The following is a 26,524-nucleotide window of genomic DNA, read 5'->3' as shown; positions in this document are numbered from 1 at the left end:
TAAAACATAAACACAATTATCTAAATTATAATTAAGTTTAACAGAATAATTCTAAGTAAATTAAAAGAAAATCATTTTATCGTTTTTTTAAACGAAAGTTTTAATAAATAATAATAATAATAATAATAAAATGAATCAAACATTTTAAAAATCCCAGACTTCACTCGACTGTGTCCAGTGTCTCTAGAGAACAATGGCCTCATCTGTCAAATGACTTGGTCCAGTGTCATTTGCCAATATCAGACAAAATAGATGTGTCAGTTCATGTCAACTGGGATTTTAGTTATCTGCGATTCTTGCTCATTGATCATTATGTGTACAAATGGGCGAATTACTGTTGCATAACGAAATCTCCCTCTGCACCTTTATGACTTCGCTTATCTGTCCGTGCAACCTTCCACCCTATTACAGCAATTAAAGTACAGTAAAAACTTTATTGAACACCTTCTTTAATGATTTAATTATAGAGGTTGGCTTTACTGATGGAAATTGATCGACTCGCTACTGTATAACGCGCGGCCTCTCGTGTTTGATCGTGCTCTGTTTAAGTTGAACACCCCTTTAATTAATTTATTTTATGTATAATTTACTGTTTTTTAACGTAAAGAATAAGTTGTGTTTTAGTGTTTGATTAATAAAGAATGTGCGAGATTTGGGCGCGTGATAAACCAGCTGAAATTTAGGGCCTCGCTTTAAGAGTCTTTAGCTTAGGGCCTCACACTTTTACATGCATTTTTTGGTAGAGGAAAAGGACTGGTGTGTATTATAGATAAGGGCCTCAACAAGTCTAAGTCCAGCCTTGAGTATACGTTAAACACGAAATTCTCTAATTAATGGAGAATTTAGTAAGGTCTAAAATTATTCTAAATATCAAATCCTGTAACTGTTCTATTATATTTTAAGTGCAGAAAATACATATAAAACCCTAAAATTAATTCTTATTCTCTCAAATTACTGAAAGAATATTTTAAGTTTTAAAATGATCTTAAATGCTGATAATCCTTTCAGCAGGGCAGACTTGTTGGACTTAGACTAAGTTATAACAGGCCCTTCCCCACTACCAAATAACGATATATGTAAAAATATGAGGCCCTAAGCTATAGATAGACTCATAATGCCAGACCTCAAGCTAAAGCTGGTTTAGCTTATATGCAAATCCCTCCCTGGCTTTAAGCCCTGTAATTATTATTATTATTTTATTTTTCAGGTAATGAAAGTAATCCCTAAAATCTCATATAAATATCGAAAAATATTTTAAATGTTAAAATTATTTTCTCTAAATACATGAAACAATGTTTCAAGCTCCAAAATTGACTCTTCACTGAAGAACACTTTAAGCTCTAAAATTAACTTCTACTGAACATTTTAAGCCCTAAAATTATTTCCTTCTTCAAACACTAAAGAAGACAAACCTTAAAAACTAAAAAGGATGTTAAACCCTAAAGTTACTCTGTTCTTCTTTAAATATTAATGAATGAACACTTCAAAAAAAAACTCAATAATGAAATTGTCATATGTTTTTATTTGTTCAATAATACCCAAGAGCACAAATAACTCATTAAAAAAATCCAATCTGTGAATAAAATCTGTGTTCATGCCATCGAAGAAAGGAAAAATGCTCATAGAAGATTATAAGCATCGATTGAGAGGAAGAGGGAAAGAGCAAAGCAATAAAATAAAAACACTTAATGGCTATTAAAGTACAGCTCTTAACCCCAAAAGGTAACTTTAATTGGATAATTAAGAAAGAATCACTTAAGTAATTGCAAGTTAGGAATTGGGTGTATCATTAAAGGCAACAAATAACATAAAATTGAGAAGATTATTTAATAAAATGAAGAGAATTTTTTTAGGGAGGGGAAAAAAATTACAAATTTTCTTAGAAAATTATTAATTTATATAATTAATTAATTAATTATAAAACAAAGTTTTGCCTACAGCTAAAGCCAATATATTTAAAGCGAATTTTTAAATATTTAAAATATAAAATAATATGTAAATAAACGAAAAATATAATTTAAGAATATTTTTTCTTTAATATTTATTTACTTTTTATTAATTTTTTATAATTTAATATTGTGTAAAACGGATTTAACGATTTTTTTTTCCGTTTTTTACTGTAATTTTAAAGTTTTTTTTACGTTTTATTGCTTGATTTTTAGCTTTAAATCAATTTAAGATAATAAAATTCTATTTATTTTTTAAAAGTTATAAGAATTCGAGATCATATAAGCATCAATAGAGAATTAAAAGAGAGAATGTTGTCACCTAGACACAGATATAGACGTTTGACCCGGATTCCGAACATAAAAAAATAAATTTTGGGAGTTCTTTTATGTAAAAATAACTAAAATAATCGAAAAATTTATTAGTTTTATTGATTTTATTCACATCTTTTATGGATTTTTGATGTAGGAATCACATTTACACTGGTCTTCTCTTATCACTCCACTGTCTTCTGCATTAACAAAATAATTAGAGAATGTAACTTAGTTAAGCCCTACAAATAACATTTAAACTGTTATATTGGTTTAGGAACCGAATAAATAAATAAAATTGCCAAAAATGTTAACGTGACAAGATTGGCTTCGAACACAAAGAGGAGAATGCGTGTGCTGAAAATTATTATTTTTTTTTTAAAAAAAAGGGACAAATTTAACTATTTACAAAAGCTGATTTTAAATAAAAATGATATTAAATTGCATAAATATAATAAAATCGATAGAATAATCAAATGACACTTCAGAAAATAAATGTCCAACCGGACCAAATTGCAACTACATATCACTTCTCTTATGGCTTTGAGATCTGGATTCTAGCCAAAAGAGATATTCAAAAATTGGAAACTGTTCATACGAGGCATTTGAGACCATTACTAGACCTTAGTAAATTTGATCAGCAAAGAAATTTGGATATTGGAGGCATACTTAAATTAGACAAAGCCACTTAATTAGAATAGACAATTGCTTATCGAAATTTGCCTTTTTTTGTAGATGTTCGTGATAATGATAATGAATTAAAACTTTAATGGAATCAGAATATCTCCAGAAACATTTTACGGGAGATTACGTTCCATATATGTCACCACCCGACCGCCCCACGAGCCTGGCCGAATCCACGATGGATCTGAAAGACGACCCTTTTAGTGGAGAGAGTAAACTAAGTAATTAAAGTTTATATGAACACTTAATGCAATAGTAATGTGAATGATCCAAGTATTGTTTAAGTCTTAAGCAGCAAGTACATTTTTTTTAAACAAAGGCTTCTTAGTGCCACAGGGCAGATGACCTTCGGCCCCTAAAGACACCTTTTTAATACTTCGGCAGGGTCCACGATGGGTGGAGGAAAATGAAGGATGGGCCACCCCCCCAACGAAATTCCTGAAGAGTTATTCTCCTGGATTCGATCCATATAGCAATAGGTACACCTGAACCTATTTTCAACCGGTGATGAGCGGCACCATAACGATTTTTACATGTATTACTGTATATTTTCATATATAATTAAAATTATAAATTATTTAATGCCTGTAATCATTTTAATAAAAGTACTGTACACAAAATGTAGCCCACAGTGGCCGAGTGAATAAAACCACCGAACATTGGTAATTGGGTGTGGACTTGCGTGGAATTTTCCGGGCTTTCACTACGTTAGTAACACCTAAATAGCGCCAGAGTCTCATAGAAAGTCCTCCCGGGAGACACCCCCCGGCAGATCGCCTACATGTTACGTTGCCACATACAAACAAAATTAAACTAATTAATACGCATTATAAAAACATGTACAAAGTGTATAGAGATGACACATGAAAAAAAATCAAGTTGGGAGTGTCAATATTAGAAAATGTTTGAAAAACACTGGTATATCAAACCCACTATATTTCTTAATGTTGAATATTCATCTTCGATCTTCTGAAGTACCAACTTGTATTGAAAGGACTACATGAAATTACCTTTCTTTCTGTTGAGTAGCCCTTTTAGAGGAAAAGAATACAAAAAAAAAAAAAAAAATATTGATTTCAATTCCTACTGCCATCCTCTTTACACACATCCCGATCCTTATCCCGCTGTCAGATACAGGATACCCTCTTTACACCCTTTGCATTAGTCAAGTTATAAGTGTGGAAAACGTCATACTTGCAATAATTTACTACGAATTTAATGGAATTAGAACACTTTCTATAATCTGTTGTAAGATCCAGGCTCGAATTTTTGAAATTTTACTAAGAAATTAAAAACTTCATGAAATTTTTAATGTAATCTGTCCAGCAGATTATTATTGTAATAAAGTTGTTATTGATGTATATTAGCGTTCTTTAGAACTAAATGTGAAAAGCATGATCGATGTTAATGCGGTTCTGTCAGCATAAAGTTAGCAAAAATCCCATTATGACGTCATTAGAACCATAAAATGCACGCGATTCGTATTGGCAAATGATTATATTCGCGACAGTCTGTTCTTACAGGTTCACAATGCATTTAAAGAATTTTTACGTAAAAATGTGGGGAAGATATATTTAAAGTGTCGTTCACGAGAAGATTTATAAAATATTTCAGAAGTCTCAATTTTCTTCAACGCAAATAATCTTTTTAATATTACCAGATTTAAAAACCCAGGGCTTTCAATAATACCACCCACCAGTAGACTAGTGGATAAAACCACCAAACACTGGGAGCTAGTCGTGAGTTTGCGCCTGACCAACGGGCTGAACACGAAGTCTTCCGCGTTTTCTTCACGTGTCTAAACACCGAAATAGGAAATTAACACCATAGAAAGTCCTCTAGTGAGGCACTTCCCTTAGCAGATTGCTCAGGTGTTGTGTTACAGTATCCCATTAATTTAATTCAATAATTTCAAATACATTTTATTACTAAATAAACAAAATTTTTTGAACATTCCAGTTTTTTAAAATGCATTTTTAATTTCCTCTTTGGGAGCTTCCTTGGCTTTTTCTAACTTCATCTTTAGAAGCTTTCTTGGATTTTCTAACTGCCTTCTCGGGAGCTTCCTTGGGCTTTTCACTTGCCTCTTCTGGAGCTTCCTTGCGCTTTCTAACTCCCTCTTCGAGAGCTTCCTTGGGCTTTTCACCCGCCACTTCTGGAGCTTCCTTGGACTTTTCACCCGCCACTTCTGGAGCTTCCTTGGGCTTTTCACCCGCCACTTCTGGAGCTTCCTTGGGCTCTTCACCCGCCACTTCTGGAGCTTCCTTGGGCTTTCTAACAAGCTCTTCGAGAGCTTCCTTGAGCTTTATAACTGCCTCTTCGAGTGCTTCTTTGAGCTTCTCATCTAGACCTTCCGTTCGCTTTCTAACTAACTCTTCGACAACTTCCTTGACCTTTATAACTGCCTGTCTGAAAGCTTCCCTGAGCTTTTCATCTCTCTCTCCTGGAGATTCCGTGAGCTTTGTTAATGCCTCTTTGGAAGCTTCCTTTATCTTTCCACTTGCCTCTCCGAGAACTTTCTTGAGCTTTTCATCCGTCTCTTCCGTGCACTTTCTAAGTCCCTGTTCTAGAGCTTCCCTGAGCTTTGTAACTGCCTCTTTGAAAGCATCCTCGGGCTTTTTAAGTAGCTCTTCGAGAGCTTCCTTGAGCTTTTTATCTGCCTCTTCTATAGTTTCCTTGCGCTTTTTAAGTAGCTCTTCGAGAACTTCCGTGAGCTTTCTAATTACCTCTTTCAGAACTTCCTCGAGCTTTTCATCTGCCTCTTCCTTGCGATTTCTAACTATCTCTTCGAGAGCTTCCTTGAGCTTTCTAACTGCCTCTTCGAGAGCTACCTTGAGCTTGTCATCTGCCTTTTCGAGAACTTCCTTGCGTTCTCTAATTCCTCTTTCGAGAGCTTCCTTGAGCTTACCATCTGCCTCTTCGAGAGCTTTCTTGAACTGTTCATTTTCCTCTTCTAGAGCTTCCCTGTGCATTCGAACTCTCTCTTCGAGAACTTTCTTGAGCTTTGTACCTGCCTCTTCGACAGCACCGTTGGGCGTTTCATCTTCCCCTTCGAGAACTTCCTTGAGCATTCTAACTAAATCATCACCGAGAGCACTCTTGGGCTCTTCATCTTCCTCTTCGAGCTCCTCTTCGAGAGGATTCTTGAACTTCAGCTCCTTTTTCATCAACAAAAGCAAGTTTTGAATTCCTTCTTTGATTTCGTTTAGACGAAGAAAATTATGATTGATAGAAGTAAACGTCTGACGACCTTTCTCCTTCATTTCATCAATCTGATCAACCAAGAATTGCAGGGAATCTAAGTGAAAAGAAGAAAAAAAGTTAGAATTGGGCAAGAAAAGGGAAAAGCCAAAAAACACTACCGTCTTTATTTATATCTGCGGCCATTTTGGCAATTTCCATAATTTTCGAATGTGTCTCTTCAACGCCTCTTCTATACATCTGAAAAGAAAAAGAAAAAACTTCAGAAAATAAAAAAAAGATGTAGAAATAAAATAAGACAGCGACGACGATTTACATTCATAGGCATATTCTTCAGAAAAGCATGAGTTACATCGATATCCATTGTAAAGTCTTCGATCCTTCTTATAGTTTGCAATACATCCTACAATTATTATTATTATTAGATTTAATTACGTTAAAATAAGTTAATCGCAATTAGCGATTTTTTTTATTTAATTCATACCTCCGTTGAGATTTCTTCCGATTCTTCGTTCGCAGCTTGTTTTAGGAGATTTACAGCTTCGAAAGAGAGATCAATTGCACTATCTGCATAGGGAAAGAAAAGTGTTGTGTGTGTGTATGGGGGTTCCCTTACATAAAATTGTTTTCTAGAATAATCGAAGGTTTATCGCAAATTAATTTTTTAAATTAATTCCAAACCAAGAAAATTCCTGGGTGCATAGTTTCGAGTTATGCGAGTAAGCAACAAACGTGTTACTTACTCGCATACTAGTGTTGTTTACATGTTCAATGAATGGTCTCATTGAACGGACTGGTACCACGTGACACTCAACACAGTGTTTCTACTCACACGACTCGAGACTAGGAAGGACCCTGGTGTTTCGCGAATTTTATTACCACCGACGAAAAATCCATGGGATTTTTAAAGAAATCATTAAATGGAAGTTAAAAGAAATTCTATAAATAGAACAAGAAGAAATTCACGGTTAACTAAAAATAAAAAGATTTAAGAAATTTCTTGATGGAATAAAAAAAAATGTAATCTGAAAAAGAACTTAAGTAATCCTTTTATGTTATTAGCTGGATAAGTTCAGAATAAGAAATAAATTTTAAAAAAAACCTAAGTAGTGTCTAAGGCAGAATAATTCCCAAAGTAGGTGCCACCGTCCTCTTGAGGATGTAGAAAACTCAAGGGAGCAATAGAGATATTGGAAGGAAAGGACAAAAAATTCATTTTGAAACAAACAAAAAAAATATAAACTAACAGGGGTCAGTAATCCGAAAAGTTTGGGAAACTGTGGTCCAGGCGATAGGCCTAGTCGTAACACGAATAAATCTAAAATTTATATAATTCCTTCCAAGGAATTTCAGCAAAAGTGAAATCTGGCTACATTAATCGAACAGTAAAAACGCTTATTTTTGAACTAAAAAAAAGAAAAATCTTACATCTTTCTTTCGTTTTATTAGTCACGTTTTTGTACATCAGGAGAGATTCAAGAAAAGGCAACGTCTTTTCTTCATTAGTCAATTCTGAAGGGTCCCTTTTGCAACTCGGAGGTGCAGCCGACCAGTATTTTCGAACAGACTCTTCCATATTTCGTCTTCTTACCTCTGCTTCGTCTACCGAGTTTGCCATTGCGTTCGACGATCCTGTAAAGATGGCGCCAACAACTTAATTATACGTCTTACTAAGAAATCGCCCGATTATGTAAATTAGTTAATATTTAAATGAAGATTTACGTTAAAATACAGACGGATTTTATTTTATTATTAATCAGATTTTAATCGTAATATAAGCATTTTTAATTAATTATTTATTTAATAATAATTGCTATAAAGAGTTATGCCCTCCGGCGAAGGTTTCGGATTGCTTACAAAATTATATAAATTCAAAATACCAAAATAAATATTAATTTGCCGAGTGTATAAAATGGTAAAACTTGATTACTGAACTCAAAATATGTAAGATGAGTACGTTGAGATCTCGTATGCATTTATGCAAAATGTTACGTGATAATGGGTGTTTTTAATTAGCAAAGTGGCTAAGGAAACCAATAGCGTAGTTTGTTTCATATGCAAATATTTACTTACCTATTCGTTACTAAGAAGCAACACGGTTATGAAATTCGCTACATTATTTGAAACTTTATACTGTACAAAACAGAGGAGGGAAACTCTTTTAATAATATAATTTTTACTGGTATCGATTGATCGAATGAAGTATTTTGAAGCAAACTAACTACGTTTCCCTTAAGGGTGGATAAAATAATTGGTGCCAAGTTCTAACTACGCTATTCTGTCAATGGAGTTTGAGTCAGAACCGGAAGGAAAGGATGCGTTTAACTAATTTAGTTTTGAGAGGGGGTCGTCCCAATTCGTGCCTAATCAGCAAACTGACAGTAAGAACGGTTTAGGAATGAAAGGCGTTTAATAAATTGTAAATGAAATTATTCCATGACGTCATAACGAGTAGGAAAGGAACTTTAAAAGAAAAAAAAACGGTGAAACGAGTTTTAAAATTCATATTAACCTGGATATTTTCATTTAAATTTTATTTCTAATGTTTTTATATAATGTGCGGATTTACTAGAAGAGGAAAAACCGTCATATTAAATGTTTTCTAAGTTATACACAGTATATTTAATGCTACTTCAAAAAGTGTGTAAAGATTTAAACACTTAAACTTTACTAAACGATATATATATATATAATCTGGTCAACTATATAAATTATTAAGATATCCTCACTTCATGTAAATATTCTCTTCACATTTTAACTACAAACGTATTATATAGTGCAGCATTAATACAGTATTTAAACTCCACGTTTAGAAGCAAATTTTGTCAGCAATTTAATCTATATAAAGGTATATAAACAAAGATGTTTGTTCGCTATGCACTCCTAGGCCGTTCGACCAATTATTACGAAGCTCGACAGTTACGTTAACATATTTCTAACTTAAACAATGTCATAAACATCACCCCAAACTATTGATTGGATTTCTATATATCAATTAATTTCTCTACATTCCATTGGCTGGGTTTAAATGTAGCACCATCTATTAGCAAAATATTTAAAAATAGACTATTTTTTTTCACTTACTGTAACAGGTAGCGCATATCACTTGCCTGCGTGAAATGGAAACTGTTAGTTACCATGTGACCGATTATCTTAATACTTCTAAATTTAACTGTATAACATACGAAGTTATAATTCTAGCGTAGTATTTAATCAGCATTTCATAATTACAACATTAATATTTGTTATGTTCAGCAGAAAGCAAAAGTGGTTTATTAAATACATATTTCTCCACATTTCAAAAATTATGTAATGTCTACAATCAAACAATTCGGTGGAGCCTTATGCTATGAGCAAAAAAGGAAAATTGCTTGGTTCCCCACCAACATAGATCTTCCAATCTTTTATAAGAAACGGTAATGTTTTGGGGAAATCTAAGAAGGATGAAGTCACGTTCATGAGGCTCCCTAATTCAAATTCGCTTGGGTCCCGTGAAGTTATAACGCGCCACTGAAACAACTGTTTAAAAAAAATGATTCTACATAAAATGAATAGGTTACATACAAGAAGCCAGAATACAATTTTTATTAGTAATTTGAAAAATTACAGAAAAACATCTACACAACACTTATAAATTGTAAATTTTCAAATATCTTTCATCTTTATTCATTGATTGAAAGATTTGCAAATCTTCATATTGTTCATTAATGTCATTCAAAATCTTTTTCAATTCTTTTCGCTTCACGTCTATATTTTTCGCTGCTTCCTTAGCTTCAGCTTGAAACTTAATAATTTCCACTTTAATCTCTTCGCATTTTTTAATATCGCCAAGAAAATCTTTAAAACGGGAAAAACACTTCGTTAAAATTATATAAAAAATTTTAAAAAAAAATTTAAAATGAAAAAAATTACCTTTCTGCACCTTAAGTCGATCAATCAAATTACCCAATTCTCTTACAATAATTTTTATTCTCTCGTTCATATCCAATTTGATTACACTTCTTTGCTTGAAGCCACTGAAAACTGATCTATAATACTTAAAAGTACACAAAAAATTACTTATAATTCATAATGTACAGAGAGTACACACTTTAAAATTACTTACTTCCGGGGGTCGTGTAAGACCAGTTTCGCTTGAAACTTGATGATCTGCACCTTGTACACTGAATCTCTCTTCGTACAACCTTAAAGCATTTATTAGCAGCTACAAAAATTTATATTTTTAATTAATCGCAGCATTTTAAACCTTAATTTTTTTTTAAAATTAAATTTAACAATTACTTACTTGTTCTGGATCCACTGAAAAATTAACAATAACAATACGTTTAGATATTTATTAATGGGTAATTTATAGAATAATATGAGTGAAGTTGTTTACCTTTATCGAAAGCATTATCGACATTTCTGGCTACAAATTGTTGATAAAGTATTTGCACACCTTGTGGGATGCCCTTGTGTTGTTTTAAATAATCCATCATTTCTTTTATATAATTTGATATACACTTGGAATGAAACGAAAACTCCGACATGTTGGCTACGTAAAAGAATCTTTGCCTCTTGCACGCTGTTATATGATCTCTTACTGCTGCAATTATATGCAAATTAGACGTGTAGCTTGCAGAGTTACGAGTGTTAAATTGCAAGAAGATAAATTTTAAATACTTTTTTTTTAAATTTAAAATTTATGCGTGAAGTAGAAACTATGCTACGTTCGTGGTTAGACTTTGCGAAATTTTATTTATAAATTTAGTAAATATTTTCTACATAAATTTTTGTTTTTGTAGATTACAAATTTAAAAAATAAAAATAAAAAAAATGCATGTTTAATATTCTGTCGGTTGTTAAAACGTGCAAAATCGAACCGAATTGAATTGTTTGATGAAACTCTTCCATTGGATTGATGAGTCAACTCATCAAGTGGAAGATTTCGGAGAGAATTTTCTATGGGAACTGGCCCCTATTTAGGTTCTTGAAAATTCTTTTCGCTCTGAGGGCCTTTTTGGCAACCCCATTATGGGTTCGGCCACTCACGTGAGGTAGCCCGACATAGCTCTGGATAGACCACCCCCGAAAAATTCTTCGGGATTTTTCAATCAGGATTGGAACTTGGGTTCCCTAGAATTGTAGGCTACCGCCTTAACCTCGCGGCCGTACCTATTCGGGTGTTAGATACGTAAAGAAAATCTGGAAAACTCTTAAGTGGCCAATCCGTTGAAAAGGGTCGAACCCGCGACCTCAGTGGTTTTATCCACTCGACCACTGATGGGATTCTACTACAGAACAATAGAACAAATGGAGATAGTATATCTGATGAAATATTTTCTGATAAATAAACTGATCTTCATTTTTTATTTTTGTTATAAAAATTTGGCACGAAGTTTCAGTTAACCAAAAATCTGTACATTATAGATTATGTATGGTGAAATCATCCAGTACTGAGACCTGAAAGGCTCATGACCAGAAGGTGAGAGATGGGAATCGACCCATACGGTACCCAACTATCTGGAGATCCACGGAAGCAGTCTCAACTTCAACTGAATCTAGCAGTTATCACACAACGCATAATCCCGAGGATGTGTTCATACCAGTGACCAGATGGATAAAACCATTGAGCAATGGTAATTGGTCGTGGGTTCGCGCCTCACTGCGTGGACTTTTCCAAGATTTCGCGTAAATGAAGAGACAGTTTTCCATAGAAAGCAGTCCCGGAGGCATCGCCCACGTGTCCTGTTGCCTTATACAACCAAAACCATTTAACTCGAGGATGCAGCCACCTCATCCTCAACTGAAGACTAGTATATCGACATGTGGGCTACGTAAAAGAATCTTCGCCTCTTGCACGCTGTTATATGATTTCTTACTGCTGCAATTATAAGCAAATTAGACGTGTCGCTTTCTATGCAACACAAGAGTAATGTGTGTTGCCCCGACCACCAACACTCACAGAAAATCAGGCAGTCGGGGCCCTAGCCGTCCTCCTAGTGGGGAAGCTTAGCCGAGTGCCTACCCACATCAAAGACCTGAGTAGACAGACAACATCAGTATAAACGAATATAAGAAAGTTTTTAAAAAGTTGGAAGATAAAACAATAAACTCGCCAATAAATTTTTAACTTCCTACGACATTTTGACACGTCCTATTATCTTTACAGGGAGATTACTCGTGTAGAATGATAAGGTGTATTTTTACATTAAACATGAGTTACTTCATGCATGTTATCAATCGCGATAAACACATCCTTTCACATTATCGTCAAGAACAGGAACGTGTGTGACGTGTATCTTTATTCAGCAACATGTGACCAGACGGGTATGTAGTGTTTGCAATCCGTAGATATTTTTAGTCAGCAATATCATTAATATAGCTACCTAATGCGATTAATTGCAGAAAAACATTCAAAAATATGTAATAATTTGTTAATTTGAAGTTTAATTTAAAGAAAGAAATAACTCGTTTACTTTTACATTAAATAAACAAATTAATTAAATATATAATTACTTTCTATCACTTGTACACTTGTACTTTAGTGATAAACAAGATTAAAAAATGACCTTTATACTTTGTGGCCCAATGGATAAAACTCCTGGTCAACGGACTTTGCCACGTGGAATTTTCCAAGTTTTCATGTCTAATATCTAAATAGGGTCGAACCCACGACTAGTTTCCCCATAGAAAACTAGTCGTGGATTCGACCCTGGTTTGGATTGGTTTATTCGTATATGACAACGTGGATACATGGACGATCTGATGAGAAGAATGCCTCCCGAGGAGTCTTTTACGGAAAACTGGCTCCTAGTTAGGTGTTAATGGTGAAGAAACCCCGGAAAACTCACGTGGCCAGCCTGTTGGTGAGGTGCGAACTTACTACCAACAACCGGTGTTCAATGGTTTTATCCACTCGTCCACTTGTGTAAGGGTTCGACCATAAACAACTGAATGAACACCTGAACTTTCCGTGTTTTTTTTCGTGTCTAACACCTAATTAAGGGCCAGTTTCACATAGAAAGACCTTGAGGAAAGCAACACCCTCGGCAGATCACTCGTGTTGCGTACCTTATCCCATCAATCCGATCCCTTTACATTTTAATATCTCATTATCTGATACGGATAAGCGTGATAACTTTCTTCCACTTTAGGAAACCTTAAAGACATATTAGTTGTTATCTAAATTCTAATTATAGATACAAACAGGTCTTAAATATTGTCACGATGATTATATTGATATTGAATTATTCTATTAGTATTTTAGTATGTCCTGAAGTTCTATTCAATCATGAAAACATTTTGGGCTTTTGAAACTAAATTCGAACTGCAAGTGTTTAGTTTATTCAATTTGCCGTATATATTAATATATATGGCAAATAAAATTACATAAAGGCAAACAAAAAATACATAATTCAAAGGATAATAGAATTTCGATTATCCGGGACAAATGTGAAAAAAAAAATTAACTTGGAAGCTTTTTGTGATATGGCAATGGTCCGATTTTCTTGAAAATGTCTAGTAACATTTCCCCGTAATACTCAAATCTCCCTGTAAAATTTCAAAAATTTTCGACGAAAGGCACAGGATATATTAATCTTCAACTTGTGTGAAAAAAAATCATGCTGCCCAACCATTAATATCCATATATGCAGAAAAAAAGTCCAACTTTTTTGTATTTCTCGACGTTTCAAGGTTCCCCGATTCCAAAAATGTGAAAATCTTGGGATGGTCACTTTTCGACCGACGCCATACTCTCCCTCTGTTATATAACAGCTGGAAAAGTAAAATTTCTGGTTAATCCGAAGCCATTTAAATCCTCTCTATTCAGAAAACGGAACGAGTAGATTTTCAGAAAAACGTAAAGTGAACAAAGCATTACAGCTACCACAGGTAGTTAATGGTAATAAATTGGCCATTTTAGTAAAGGGCACCCCTCCTTTTACTCGTCCTAGCCAATAGCTTGCAAAGTGGATGAGTCATAAAGTGATTTGTAATGATTTAATGACTTATCCTTAGGTACTTTCGGCATCCCGGTTAATGCATTGGCGGACAGTCGAGTGTACTGTTTCACAATCTTTTCTATTTCTGAAGAAAGTATTAAAACCGAATTTTCCATGATTATTGTGAAACTAGTGCCATCACACGTCTCAAATACTGTCCGAAGGATGGCCGCAGACGGTAAAAGAGTAAACCTTACGCTCCGGAGCATCCGTAATCGAATCCGGACGAAGATTATTTAAAAATTTTTATAGGGCCCATCCCTCACCAATCAGCCGCACCATTTTGGGCCTTGCCGAACCCGCATGGGCAGGAAAAAAGTGTACTACAGCAGTGGCCAAGTGGATAAAACCACTGAACACTGATGTGTGTTCGCGCTTCGCTAGTTCACGCCGTTTTAACACCGAAATAGGACCAGTTTCCCGTAGAAAGTCCTTCCAGGAGGCACCCCTTTCGGCAGATTGCCCATGTGTCGCGTCGCCTTATCCAATGAAAGAAATTTAGTAGTGTGCAGAATGATTAGAAGTAAAGGAATACGCCAAATATTTTAATTATTATAAAACTACCCAATCCAAATAACTAGCAAATAGTTAATTTTATTATAATTTAAAAAAAAGATTAAAAAAATAATAAAATTTTATCCGATTGCAAAAATATTTGCATAAAAGAAACAAATGTGATTAATTTGCATATCGATGCAATCAAAGCGTTAACCAATCACAGGATTTTACAAGATATAAAAGGATGGGCGAGGAGACGTTCTTCACTCTCATCTTTCTTGCTTTAGTCACTTGCTAGTAGAACTAATTACAGGTAAGTAGTTTGTGATTTAAGTTAATTTTTGTGAAATTAAATTTTCTTTCCTAATTTAGGATAATTCAAAAATGGAAATGATCATCTTCAAGAGAATCTACGAAATTCCTGTGGTGAAAGCTTCAGTAGATTGTATGTCTACTATGTATTCTAGCATAAAAGAATCCCGAGCCGTACCTGAAACCGCTTTAACAACTATTGAAGAAACTCTTGCTAATCTTCTAAACAAGACTAAAGTTTACTCCGAACAACTAAAAGATGAAAGTAAGTTTCTTTTAATTCCTCTTTAAGTTGTTTTTATTTTGTCTTAAACACAAACTCCCTATAGTCGCTTCCGTTGATAACTATGCTGTTCAAGTTCTCGACAAAATCGAAACGAAGGCTCCTTTCATCATGAAACAACCCAACGAGGTAAATTTTCCCTTTTTTATCCTCAAGAAAATTTTTAAGATTAACATCTCAATTTTTTTTTTAAATAGCTATTAGCAGATATCCGTAACTTATATTCCGAAATTTCGTCTAAGAAAGGCTTCTCTATCATGAAAGACCTAGTTTCTGTGCAGGTAAGGGAAGTAGTTTCACTCGAAATACTTGCGTTTAAACTAATGCCATACTATACTTCTCAGTTCCTGTGTGCCACTACCGTAGCTTCATCTCTTACTAGTAAAACTACTAAAGCTGTTATGGATCAACTTGAATTTGCCATGACTTACTTCACAAACAAGCTTTCCTCCTACCTACCTCAAGGTAAGTAACGAAACCTATATACCTATATGAAAAGTTACTTTTAAGTAAGACCTTATCTCAATTTAGGTGATGCTGCAACCGTATCTAAGGACGAAGCTCTCAGGTTAAAAGAAATTGCCGACTTCGTTCAGGAGAAAATGTCTAAAATATACGAGGTAGTCCAAAGAACTCTGCGCACTGTAAGTACTGGATCTTCTTTCAAGCCCGATCCTAGTCTTCTACAGAACTTCATTGTTTCTTATTTTTAGCAGGAAACTGAATCTGGAAGTGAGACAAAAAGCGAGAACTGAAACTTCTACTACTATGATTTGATTTCTGTTATGTATTTCTGAATTTCAATAAATCGTCTTTAAAGCCTTATTTGTCTTTTTTTCATTGTAATATATATGAGTTCAACTTCTTAATGAATCCGGATTACTAAGAATCTATGTAAACAAACTTTACGCACTCATATTGGGTCTCATTAGTTTAAAGCTTCGGAACAGTGCGGGTTTATGTACGCTTCTTACCGCTTTAATCCGCAAAACGACGTTTAGAGGGGGGAAAAATGAGTCGCTGACGCACTTGTCACCATAATTAGTTTAGCAGTCGATCTTTCTTCGAACCCCCTTTTAGAACTAAAGGAAAAATCGAAAGTTTCGAAGTTCTTTCGAGAACTCTCCTATTCTCGCACTTCTTATAGGAGCAAGTCTTCCACGTATGACGTTTCAGGTTTAATATCTGGAACCGTAATGTTCTTAGAATCCTCAAAGGATTTCCATGGACCATCAATTCTCAAAGATCTGACAAAGTAGTGGATTAACTTGTGGCTAGGACCACAAGAGGGCTTCATCGTGTTTTCTTTCTCTAATGGTGTTTTTTACCATTCGGTCGCTGGAATTGATAAGGTAATACGACACGTAGTCGCTATGCAAAAGATATTCCACCCAGGAAGACTTTCTACAAGTAATTGACTCCAATTTAGATGTTTAAGACACGGAGAAAACCAAGAAACTCCACTCGGCCAGCCTGTTGAGGCGCGAACCCGCGACCAACTAACTGGTGTTTTCACTCACTCAGACGATAAATTACATATACGATCAAATTTTTCTGATTTTTTTTAATCGTTAATTAAAATCTTTTCCTATTTTCACATCTCTTTCGTTCTAATACAGAAATTTCAACAACCCGCATAGGAAAGGACATTTTACTGCACTAATCGACACGCACAATTTCCAATCTCGATTTTATTGTTTCATTCGCTTTGCTAGTAATTGCCGAATTGTGATTTTGGTCACATACGGTTAATGGTCTTTGACATTTCATTACTGTTCGCTGCGATCTGTGAATTTGAATGACGTTCTCAATAAAACCAAAACAAACTAATTAGTCTTTAAATTTAGTCATTAAATTGTAAAAATTGTTTATACTTTAGATTTATTCCCTTTTGATAAATTTCTTAAATATTTTGAGAGCTTTAACCGATAGTATGATAAAATATAACTTTTTACATTTTCTCAAATAAAAAATTTCTCCGAAAAATTAGTTTAAAATTACAAATTTAATTTCTTTTTATTTCTGTTCTGTGGGCATAATCTTTTAATCGAACCCATCGTGGCTGGCCAGGCCCACAATGGGCAGAGTGATGGGGAAGGGGCCTCGACATATCTGACGGATTATGCCCTCGAGTTTATAATTTATCAAATACAGGTCTAGTCCCACAAGTGGCAACTATCGAATACTGGTGGTAAGTCGCGGGTTCGCACCCGACTAACGGCTTGCCACGTGGAGTTTTCCTGGTTTTCTTCACGTGTCTAATAAGTTAGAGACCAGTTTCTCGTACAATGTCCTCCGGGTGGCGCCTCGTTGGCAGATCGCCCATGCGTTGTCTTATTCCGCCAAACCACCACAAACTCCTTAGCAAACATGTATAATTTAGTAGAAGTAAATTTAAAATTGTATGCCGTAAAATATAAAGTATAAATGGTAATTTTTCTATAATTAAAACAAAAACAAAAATTAATCGAATTAAAATAATAAATCAAAGCACTCGGAGAGCGATTTTTCCGATTTACCTCGAGGTGTTTGGCAAAGAATTCTTTATAAGATCACTTTAATTATCATCGTTGCATACTTTTCTACATCAAAAAATTTAATATATAAATAATTTTTAAATTAATATAATTATTTACGTGTAAAATTAAGTCGTACGTATCAATTTAAATCCAAGCGGTTGATATCGATTCAAAAAAGTGGGCAGGCAGGGAACCCCCGTTGTAACTGTTTTTCTTAAATAAACAAGCCTCGAAAAATATTGAAACAGAATTCAACTCTTCTATCAATCGATAAGTTTTCTGTTTGATCCCCTTAAATTCATCATCCTCAACAGGATTTCGATCCGATCAGCATCACCGTCAACCGTAACGACTATGATCGATAGAATCGTGCAAACAAGATTAAATGCAAACCCTCTAAATTTCCTCTCCATCTAATTATCTTTGGACCGTTTACTAAATATTTCTTTCTGTGAAGGATTTATTCAAATCAACTACTTTTCTATTTTCGAATTGATTTATCATCAATTCTGATAGGACGGATCGCGCATGAAGAGTCAGTGTATTGCAAATGTAGAATTTTTTCATCAAAGCATTACTTTAATTGAAAATTGTCAATTATCCGGATTCGTGTCACGATAATTGATAATTCTGCTGATTCTTATCAGCATAATTACGCGAATAAAACGATTTTATTACGTAAAAAATATATGTACGAAGTCGCTCGGTCCACGTCTTACTTCTTAGCGCTCTTCCGGAAAAAAAAGATGCTTTAATTTATAGACAAAAAAATTAGTTTTTGTGAAGAACTTTCCCATTATTTTAATCCTAATTTAATAATATAATAAAGACAAATTAAGATTATACCGGTTCTTCCCATTTCTAGGCAACGCAATGTACATAATTTACATATAATTCAATTTAGTTGCATATAATTTAATAGTGTCTTAGTTGTTAAAAATTTATAATTTTTAAAAATTTTATACGGTCCTCATTGCGAAATTTTAAATTTAATACTACGCCGTAGCGTAGAGAATTAGTAGGGCCAGTTTGGTCTAGGCCTCCTTAATGAGGGCCCCAAAAACATTGCAAATTATTCGTTCCATTGTATTTCCCATATATTAAGAAAAAAAAACACCTTATATTTTGACAATTTTCATTATTTATATGATATAAAACAATTTCATAATGCTGTTTTTTTTAAATACACTGGAGGCCTCAGAAAAGCAAATGTGGGCTTCGCTCTCTATAAGATTGTATGATTAGGGCCTCTTTTATGAGAAGATTTGCTTAAGATTCGTTTATAGAATGTTTAAAAACCACAATAAAACAACCGATTCACTTATATTAATTTAAAATTAAATCGATATTTAAAAAAAGTAGGGCTTTATATATGGAGTAATTATAACGATATTAACTTAAAATTCGTCAGAGAGACGAAGGGCGATGCAGTCAAATGTAAACACTTATTACAAAACTAGTTAAAAGTCTTAACAATGATACATGAGAGAATTAACTTCACTCGAAAATATGCCTGACCTGATACAATCGGTCGTTTAGATTTAGTAAAGTTAATCCAGGATAATGCAACTAATTAACAAAAATGAGAACACCATTCTCTTCGCTTTACTGAACAATTTTAATCGACTTTTAAAATAAAATTATTAAAATTTTAAATGTTTTAAGGCTAGTCTTTACCGATTTTATACGCTTCTTTTACTGTATAAATTTATTTAATTTTTTTCCTGTCTTAATTACTGTTTATAATAGCATTATGGCAAGTTTCAGCTGGGCCGGTATATTTACAAGGGCCTCTATAAAAATACAGAAGGCTATATTTATGAATACCGTATAAATGTAAAGTAGATATTTGCACGAGCATTAGTGGCCACAGAGGCCTCAACTATAGATCTCAAGTAGTTTGTCGCAGGTTTGCGTCTCACCAATTGTTGAATTCTTAGTGTTTTCTGAGTTTTCTTCACGTGGCTAGTACCTAAACAGGGGCTAATTTCCCATAGAACGTCTTCCTGGGAGGCATTCCCCCTTAGCAGATCGCCTATGTGTTGCGTTACCTTACCATCAGCAACCAAATGGATAAAACCACCGAACACTGATAGCTGGTCGCGGGTTCGCGCCCCTCCAACTGGCTGGTCACGTGGAATTTTCCGGCTTTTCTTCGCGTGTCTAATACCTAAATAGGGGCCAATTTCCCATAAAAGACCTCCCGGGAGGCATCTTTCTCTCAGTAGATTGCCTGTGTGCCAGGTTGCCTTAAATCATCAATCCTTATCCCTACAATCCTACATCCCTGGGGCCCCACATAAATAATTGCTTCTCTGGGTTTAAGTCTAAGAAAAATGTTAGAAATAACGTTATTTTATTTACGTGTTCAAATAAAATTAGTTCTTTGTAGGGCCTTCAATCAAGAAATGATTCCTGACTTCACTTTCTAGATCTGTAGTTCTTTTCTAAGAAATTTATTTCCCAGAAAAGAATTACAGAAGCAGAAAGTGTATCAAAGAATAAAGAAGAAAAAAATTCCTTTTAGTAGAATTGTATTGAACATCAGAAGGCTATTGATCACTCTTCGTTAATTTCAAGACTATCATTATTTCGAGGATTATCATGTATACTACAACTTCTTGTAGAATTAAATACAAGCACCTATTTGGTAAGCTCCCTTATTCCACCTCAAGCTCTCTTATAAGGGAGTTTTGGGCTTTAACCCCTCCCATTTTTTAATTTAAACGGAAGAATGTTACTATATCTATATTGTAAAAAATGTATAAATTATATTTTAAGGCTCCAACCTTAAAAATTCTGCACGCGAGCCTTTCTTAGGCATATATTCTGCAATTATTAATGTGCATTTGCATTTTAAGTCTTCATGTAAGTAATACAAGAGCCATAGATGGCTCTTTATATACACTGTGGTTCCAATCGTATATTGTTTGTTTACATGTGTTTTATATGCGTAGCTTCTTGTTTAAAGCCCCTAAATATATAATCCCGCTAATTATTTGTATTGATATATTCAAATATATGAAAAACCTATTATGTGTACAGACAGCTGAATGGATAAGGCGGTTAAGGCGTCAGTGTACAGCTGAGAGGAATCCGGGTTCGAATCCGAACGTGCAATCCAGAAAATTTTCTTGGATTGTAAGTTCTGAATGTGTAGGACATGTCTGCCCTATTGCGTTCGTGGTAAACCCACGTTTTGGTATGGGAAAAAAGGCCCTCTCAGTGCCTGTAGAATGGGAGGGGGGAATGTAAGTGTTTTTAGAGTTTAACACAGTTAATTAGTAGAGAAATAATGGCAATTCTTTCCTTAAAAAAAAGATGAATACCCGAAATTGCTGAAAACTCATTGGAAAATTATTGAATAAAACCAAGATAAAAATCTCTCCCTCATCTAACACCGGATATTCTAAGAGATAACAGCTACTAATTTAAAATAATGACTCACGAAGCTTGTATATAATTAAATGACCGTTGTGATCATACTTAATTATCTCACTCACTCTTGATGTAGACAGGCGTCCTGGGACTTCATTAAGACAATGGAGCAAATAGGGTTCAATTATAAAAGATCTTAAAATTTCTACACTAATCAGTTAGTTGACAAGATCAGTAATTTCAAAAAATTCTACAGTAATCAGTTAGTTGACAAGATCAAAGTTTGAATTGTCGAAATACTATTCAATTTAAACAATTTCGGTCATTTTAAACTGAATTAAAACTATTAAATTGGGTTATACTACCATTATAAAGGAATTTTAATCTTATCTGCTTTTANTTGAATATGTGATGATTGCCTTAAAGCCAAATGATTTGTGTTTCAAAACAGAGGCCAATAGAGACATGGGATTGTTTATAAAATAGAATGAACTTAGAGGCAAATTAATTTACAGTTATAAGTTTTACGTAGAATATTTTTAAAAATAAAATTGTAAAAGCTAGCATATAATTTAAAAAAATTATAGTGTGATTATGATTTAAACAGTCTGATTTTAAAATAATAAAACCTTATAATGTTTTATTCTAGGTGTAAAAATTAATTCATTGGATACATTTGTACAAGTTTAAAAACCTGTGTACAAAGTTAGTCTCTAGCTATAGTAATGAAAACGGTACTTGTGTGTTATTTACGTCAAAATATAAATAATACGCAAGTGCCGTTCGCTCGTTCACTAAATAAGTTGTTAAAATGTACAGTATTTGTATAGGTATTGTACAAATACACTTCAATTGTAACATTCAGTTGATTTTTAGTACAGTATTAGTTTTTGTTTCAATTGATTATTAAATTTTGGTGGTTAAAGGTTGAGGAGGTCGTGTGTCATGTCCAGAGTTGCACTGAACTTAATGAACATTTTACTCATTATTAGCATTTACAGTTTTTTTTATAAAACTTGTCTCTAACTTCAAAATTAAGATTTATTATTATTAAATTGCAAAAAGAATATAAAAAATTTTTTTAAATCTTGTAACATATGGTACCCCACACAATTTTAACTTTCTAAGAAAGTTATGCAACTCTCTACTAGTTTTGAATTAAATTGAATTGGAAAAAATATATTTGAAATATTGGAATAATATATGGAATAATCCAATATTGGAAATATATATATTTATTTTTCCAATATTTTACTTGTTTGATATAAATCACATGATTTTCTGATCAATAAATCTCATTTTTTTATAGAATTTATATCAGTTTTAAGCTTTTATAACTCCATTTAATGAGTTTTTTAAATTATTGAAGTTTTATTTTATGATTTAAATCATTTCTTAAATTGTTCATTCATGTAGAATTTATTAAATATGATAAAAAAAAAGTTATAATAATTCTTAAATTTTCTTTTTTAATTCTAGTGAATATTATGTGTAAATTAACTATAAAATGACTTAAAATCAGTTTTCTGAATCTTCATAATATTTTATTTGCTATTTTTTTTCTTTTTTACAAATTATTTAAATTTTAAAATTTTTTGGTTACGTTTTATTGAAAAAAGTGGGATGTTTCGTAGTAAACGTGATCTTGTTTCGTTCATTGGTCAGAAATTCAAATAATAAACACGTAATTTCATCGTTAGTAATCAAGCCTATCAACACCTCCGATAAATGCGATTGACACAATGAAGAAAGACTGTGATTGGTTACATTTTTATTCATTTTCTCAATCCAACCAATCAGAGAAGATAGCGCTCATTTTTTGTTTTATACGTGATCTTATCTTGTTCAGAATATCGCAATTTAAAAGAAAATAACAGGTTAGTGATAAATTAATCGATCAGCATGCCACAGCATCCCCATCGTGGATCTGACTGGATCCACTACGGCTTCAAAAAATGCTCTCTTAGTACCCACAAGGTGGAGAGTAAAATAAATAAATAAATAAAATAAAATAATAATAAGTAAACAAATTCAAAATACCTGTTAATTTGTGTATTTTATTAGACAACAGTGCAAAGGTGTTTTCTTATATAATACCTAATATTCAGTGAAGAAAATAGTAACAAATTGGATTAAACATGGCAGATCGATGGCTCAAAAAAAATGCGCTAATCCATCTACCTAAGGTAGGATGATTTCTTAATCTTTCTTTTGATCCGTGAACCCCTTTTTCTAGTCATGTGAAGATCATGAATGTCATATTATTTCAATTCAAAATTTCCCCCAAAATAAGTTAGATGACCAGCACGATTCTATTGCTAACAGGAAAAGTATGAGGTACAGAGACAAGACACTATTAATTTGGGGTGGAGAACATATATTTTAAATTAAATGAATAAAAAATATGATTAGAAATTGTAGCTTGGCATTGTGTGTGTGGAGGGAGGGGGAAAGATTTTGTTCGCTCACTTTGAAGTTCAATAACTCATGTGCCTTTTGTCGAAAATTCTGAAATTTGGTATGGGGTTTGTGCTCATAATACACAAACCCCATACCATGCTATTAAATTTTAGTGGTTAAAGGTCGAGGGGGTAGGGAGATAGAGGGAGTCACGTGTCGAATCTCGAGTGGGGTCAGACTTAATGAACATTTTATTCGATATTAGCATTTGCAGTTTCTTTTTTTTTTTATAAAGCATCTCTATCTTCGAAATCTTTCTGCCATTTTATAATAATTAATAATATAAAAAGTTTTTTTAATAAAATCTCGTAACAGATGGCGCCATACAATTTTAACTTTTTGCCAAGAAAGTCACGCAACTCGTTGCTGGATTTTTTCTTCAGTTGAACACATATGCATTTAAAAAGTCAAGGCCTGTATTTTAAATTAAATAAATTAAAAATTGCAGCCGTTAATAAATGCTCGTGTATTTAGCGTTTTATATGTTCAGTATGAATACTTGGACTGCTAACGATGATCACACGAACTAAAACTTCGATAAGAAAACACAGTACAGTAGTGTAATATCAATACACATTCGTGTACAAAAATAAGCATAATCGCCCAGTCTATAAATAGGAGGTCTAATTAGTTGGAGAGAGCGCGGAACTCGATGCAATCTGGACTGGTATTAATTAAGCTTAATGGATGCAAGTTTTTGCATTAATGTTAAATTACGTGAAACTTCTACGAGGTGCCGTGGATGCATATTTTATTTTCATGGACGACAATGCCACGTACTACATAAGGCTTCACTCGTCAATGACTATCTTGACAGTGAAGATATTCGTCCCACGGAATGGGCAGCAAGATCTCGGGGCATATATCCCACATAACGTGGTTGCGATGCTCCAGAAAATCAAGTTGCATTTTTCCAGCCTCCAAGAATACCTTGATAACTTTAAGATGCTCGGGTTCAAAAATGGCTAGCAACCCTGTCGGGTTTACTCCCCGAAAGACTTGATAAGCAGCAGCTCGAGCATTCGCTATGCAACGTGTGCATGTGCAGAAAGCAACCACATGCTAAAGTAATCATTTTTTTGTGCAGTAACGATTTACGAAAATGCTTAGTAATTTCCGTAATTATTTACATTACTCGCGGGCGTTTATTCTCGTTTTTTTTTAAATTGCGGCGTTTTTCTTAACTTTTTTTAAGTAGCATATTCCATAGATATATCCAAAACAGGTGAAATTTTTTGGGAATGACCCATATAAAAAGTTCTTTAAACAAAAAAAAATCTGTCAATTTTTACTTTAACGTTTTTGGACTCGGGGGCATCGAAACGTGGAGAAATTCAAAAAAAAAAAAAACTTTGGGCTTTTTATGTATGGATGGGGTACGATTTTTTCACCAGCTTTGAAGCTTAATAACTCCTGTACCTTTTGTCGAAAATTTCTGGAATTTTGCAGGGATGTTTGTGTATTAGGAGCGTTGGTGTTATTGTATTTTGATGGTTGAAGGTCGAGGGAGTGGGGGAGATGGAGGGAGGTGACGTGTCGTATCTCGAATGGGGTCGACTTGTAAAGATTTTACTCGTTGTTAGCATTTGCATTTTTTTTTTTTTTTAATAAAACTCTGATCTACCCTCGAAATTGAGCTTTTGCCATTTTATAATAATAAAAAAGTTTTTTAAATAAAATCTCGTAATCAGATGGCGCCACACACAATTTTAACGTTTGACCAGGAAAGTTATACAAATCGTTGCTGGATATTTAACATAACCGTTCAAAAAACTTACTTTATTATATAGCGGATACTCCATCGCCCGGATTAGTTCATAGTTCGTTAAATCGAGGTTTTACTGTAATTACCAATAAGTACAGTACCTAGTTTTAAAGGTCCTGTTACAAAGACTTTGGACTAATTCTATTTAATTTATCTACAATCTTTGTAGATTGTAGATAAATTAAACAAAAACTTGAGGTCCAGTTAATATATTACTTAATATATTGACTAGACCTGACGATTTTCAGCAAAATTTCAAAGAAAAATTAAAAAAAAAAAAACTACATACCAACAACTAAAAATTGCTTAGTCCTCGGCGAGTCACGTGAGAAGGCAAGGTCACGTGCTTTGAAAAAAATGATAGTGTTGCCAACTTTCATACAAAAGACTATTATTCTGTTTTATACGATAATTATTTTTTCGGTATTTACATCTTAAACATTACGCGCTGTTTTAATTATTTAATTCTCTCGATATTATTTACTTAAAATAAAGCAAAAAAAAAAATGTTAATAATAAACCGAGGAAAATAATGAGATACTATCGATAGTATTATCTATCATCGAATTCTATGGGGACTCTTGTAACTATCAATATTTTTCCTATCGATAGTATTCAAAGTATTATCACTTTCGCTTATCTCTATGGGAGACCCGGAAACGTATGAAACGGATAAACATCTCCAGAAATTTTTTGCGGGTGGTCCATCCCACATATATTGGACTCAGTCCTTCACCACCGACAGCCCATTTGGGCCTGGCCAAACCCTGATAGGTAGAATAAAAGCCGTCTTAATATCCACAGGAAGAAGAGTTTAAAAAGGGGGACTGGCCATACACTACTTGTCCATAACTTATTGTTATTCAGATCAACACTATCATTTTTTTTTTACATTGCGATTAGCCATCAATAAAATTTCTTTCATAATGTTAACCTTTTTAATCAATTTACATTTTTTTACTCGACTACACAAGTAAACTAAAAATGTTTCAAGTAGTAATTGGATAAGATTGTTTTTCGGTTTGATAAAATAAGGTTATTCAACACGATAGCGATTTTTCAAGAAGGAATGCCTCACGGCAAGGCTTGCTACAAGAAATTGGACCTTGTTTAGGTACTAGACATATGAAACCGTGAAAATGCCACGCGGTCAGTCCGTTGGTCAGACAAGAACCCGCGAC

At 33.6% G+C, this 26,524-nt stretch overlaps 3 protein-coding genes across 6 annotated transcripts; 1 reads left to right on the top strand and 2 right to left on the bottom strand.

Moving 5' to 3' along the window:
• Positions 1-4,565: 4,565 nt before the first annotated feature.
• Positions 4,566-25,681, bottom strand: LOC111623364 (trichohyalin-like). Of its 2 annotated transcripts, none has more exons than XM_023365913.1 (6): positions 25,633-25,681; positions 7,572-7,775; positions 6,628-6,710; positions 6,460-6,546; positions 6,305-6,383; positions 4,566-6,240 (listed from the first exon to the last, which is right to left on the bottom strand). In XM_023365913.1, exons 2-6 carry the CDS (start codon positions 7,759-7,761, stop codon positions 4,919-4,921), a joined length of 1,761 nt encoding a protein of 586 aa, XP_023221681.1. In that variant the 5' UTR covers positions 7,762-7,775; positions 25,633-25,681; the 3' UTR covers positions 4,566-4,918. The 2 variants fall into 2 exon arrangements, with proteins under 2 accessions (XP_023221681.1, XP_023221682.1); XM_023365914.1 differs by lacking the exon at positions 25,633-25,681 and adding an exon at positions 8,217-8,239.
• On the bottom strand, positions 9,681-25,487 carry LOC111623366. The gene is made up of 6 exons (XM_023365918.1): positions 25,357-25,487; positions 10,522-10,728; positions 10,429-10,442; positions 10,249-10,347; positions 10,056-10,179; positions 9,681-9,980 (listed from the first exon to the last, which is right to left on the bottom strand). The coding sequence occupies exons 2-6, from the start codon at positions 10,670-10,672 to the stop codon at positions 9,772-9,774; spliced, it is 597 nt and encodes a 198-aa protein (XP_023221686.1). The 5' UTR covers positions 10,673-10,728; positions 25,357-25,487; the 3' UTR covers positions 9,681-9,771.
• On the top strand, positions 12,328-16,046 carry LOC111623365. 3 transcript variants are annotated; one of them, XM_023365916.1, is made up of 7 exons: positions 12,328-12,452; positions 14,999-15,203; positions 15,268-15,350; positions 15,419-15,502; positions 15,566-15,686; positions 15,753-15,865; positions 15,935-16,046. In XM_023365916.1, the coding sequence occupies exons 2-7, from the start codon at positions 15,011-15,013 to the stop codon at positions 15,974-15,976; spliced, it is 636 nt and encodes a 211-aa protein (XP_023221684.1). In that variant the 5' UTR covers positions 12,328-12,452; positions 14,999-15,010; the 3' UTR covers positions 15,977-16,046. The 3 variants fall into 3 exon arrangements, with proteins under 3 accessions (XP_023221684.1, XP_023221685.1, XP_023221683.1); XM_023365917.1 differs by lacking the exon at positions 12,328-12,452 and adding an exon at positions 14,787-14,939 and having other exon boundaries at positions 15,938-16,046; XM_023365915.1 differs by lacking the exon at positions 12,328-12,452 and adding an exon at positions 14,788-14,939.
• Positions 25,682-26,524: the final 843 nt, after the last annotated feature.

Source organism: Centruroides sculpturatus, unplaced genomic scaffold, assembly GCF_000671375.1.
Source record: "Centruroides sculpturatus isolate CEXI.00-Female unplaced genomic scaffold, Cexi_2.0 scaffold220, whole genome shotgun sequence".
NCBI classification, from domain to species: Eukaryota; Metazoa; Arthropoda; class Arachnida; order Scorpiones; family Buthidae; genus Centruroides; species Centruroides sculpturatus.
The sequence above is the reverse complement of the archived record's forward strand: the minus strand, read 5'-3'. Positions and strand labels throughout refer to the sequence as shown.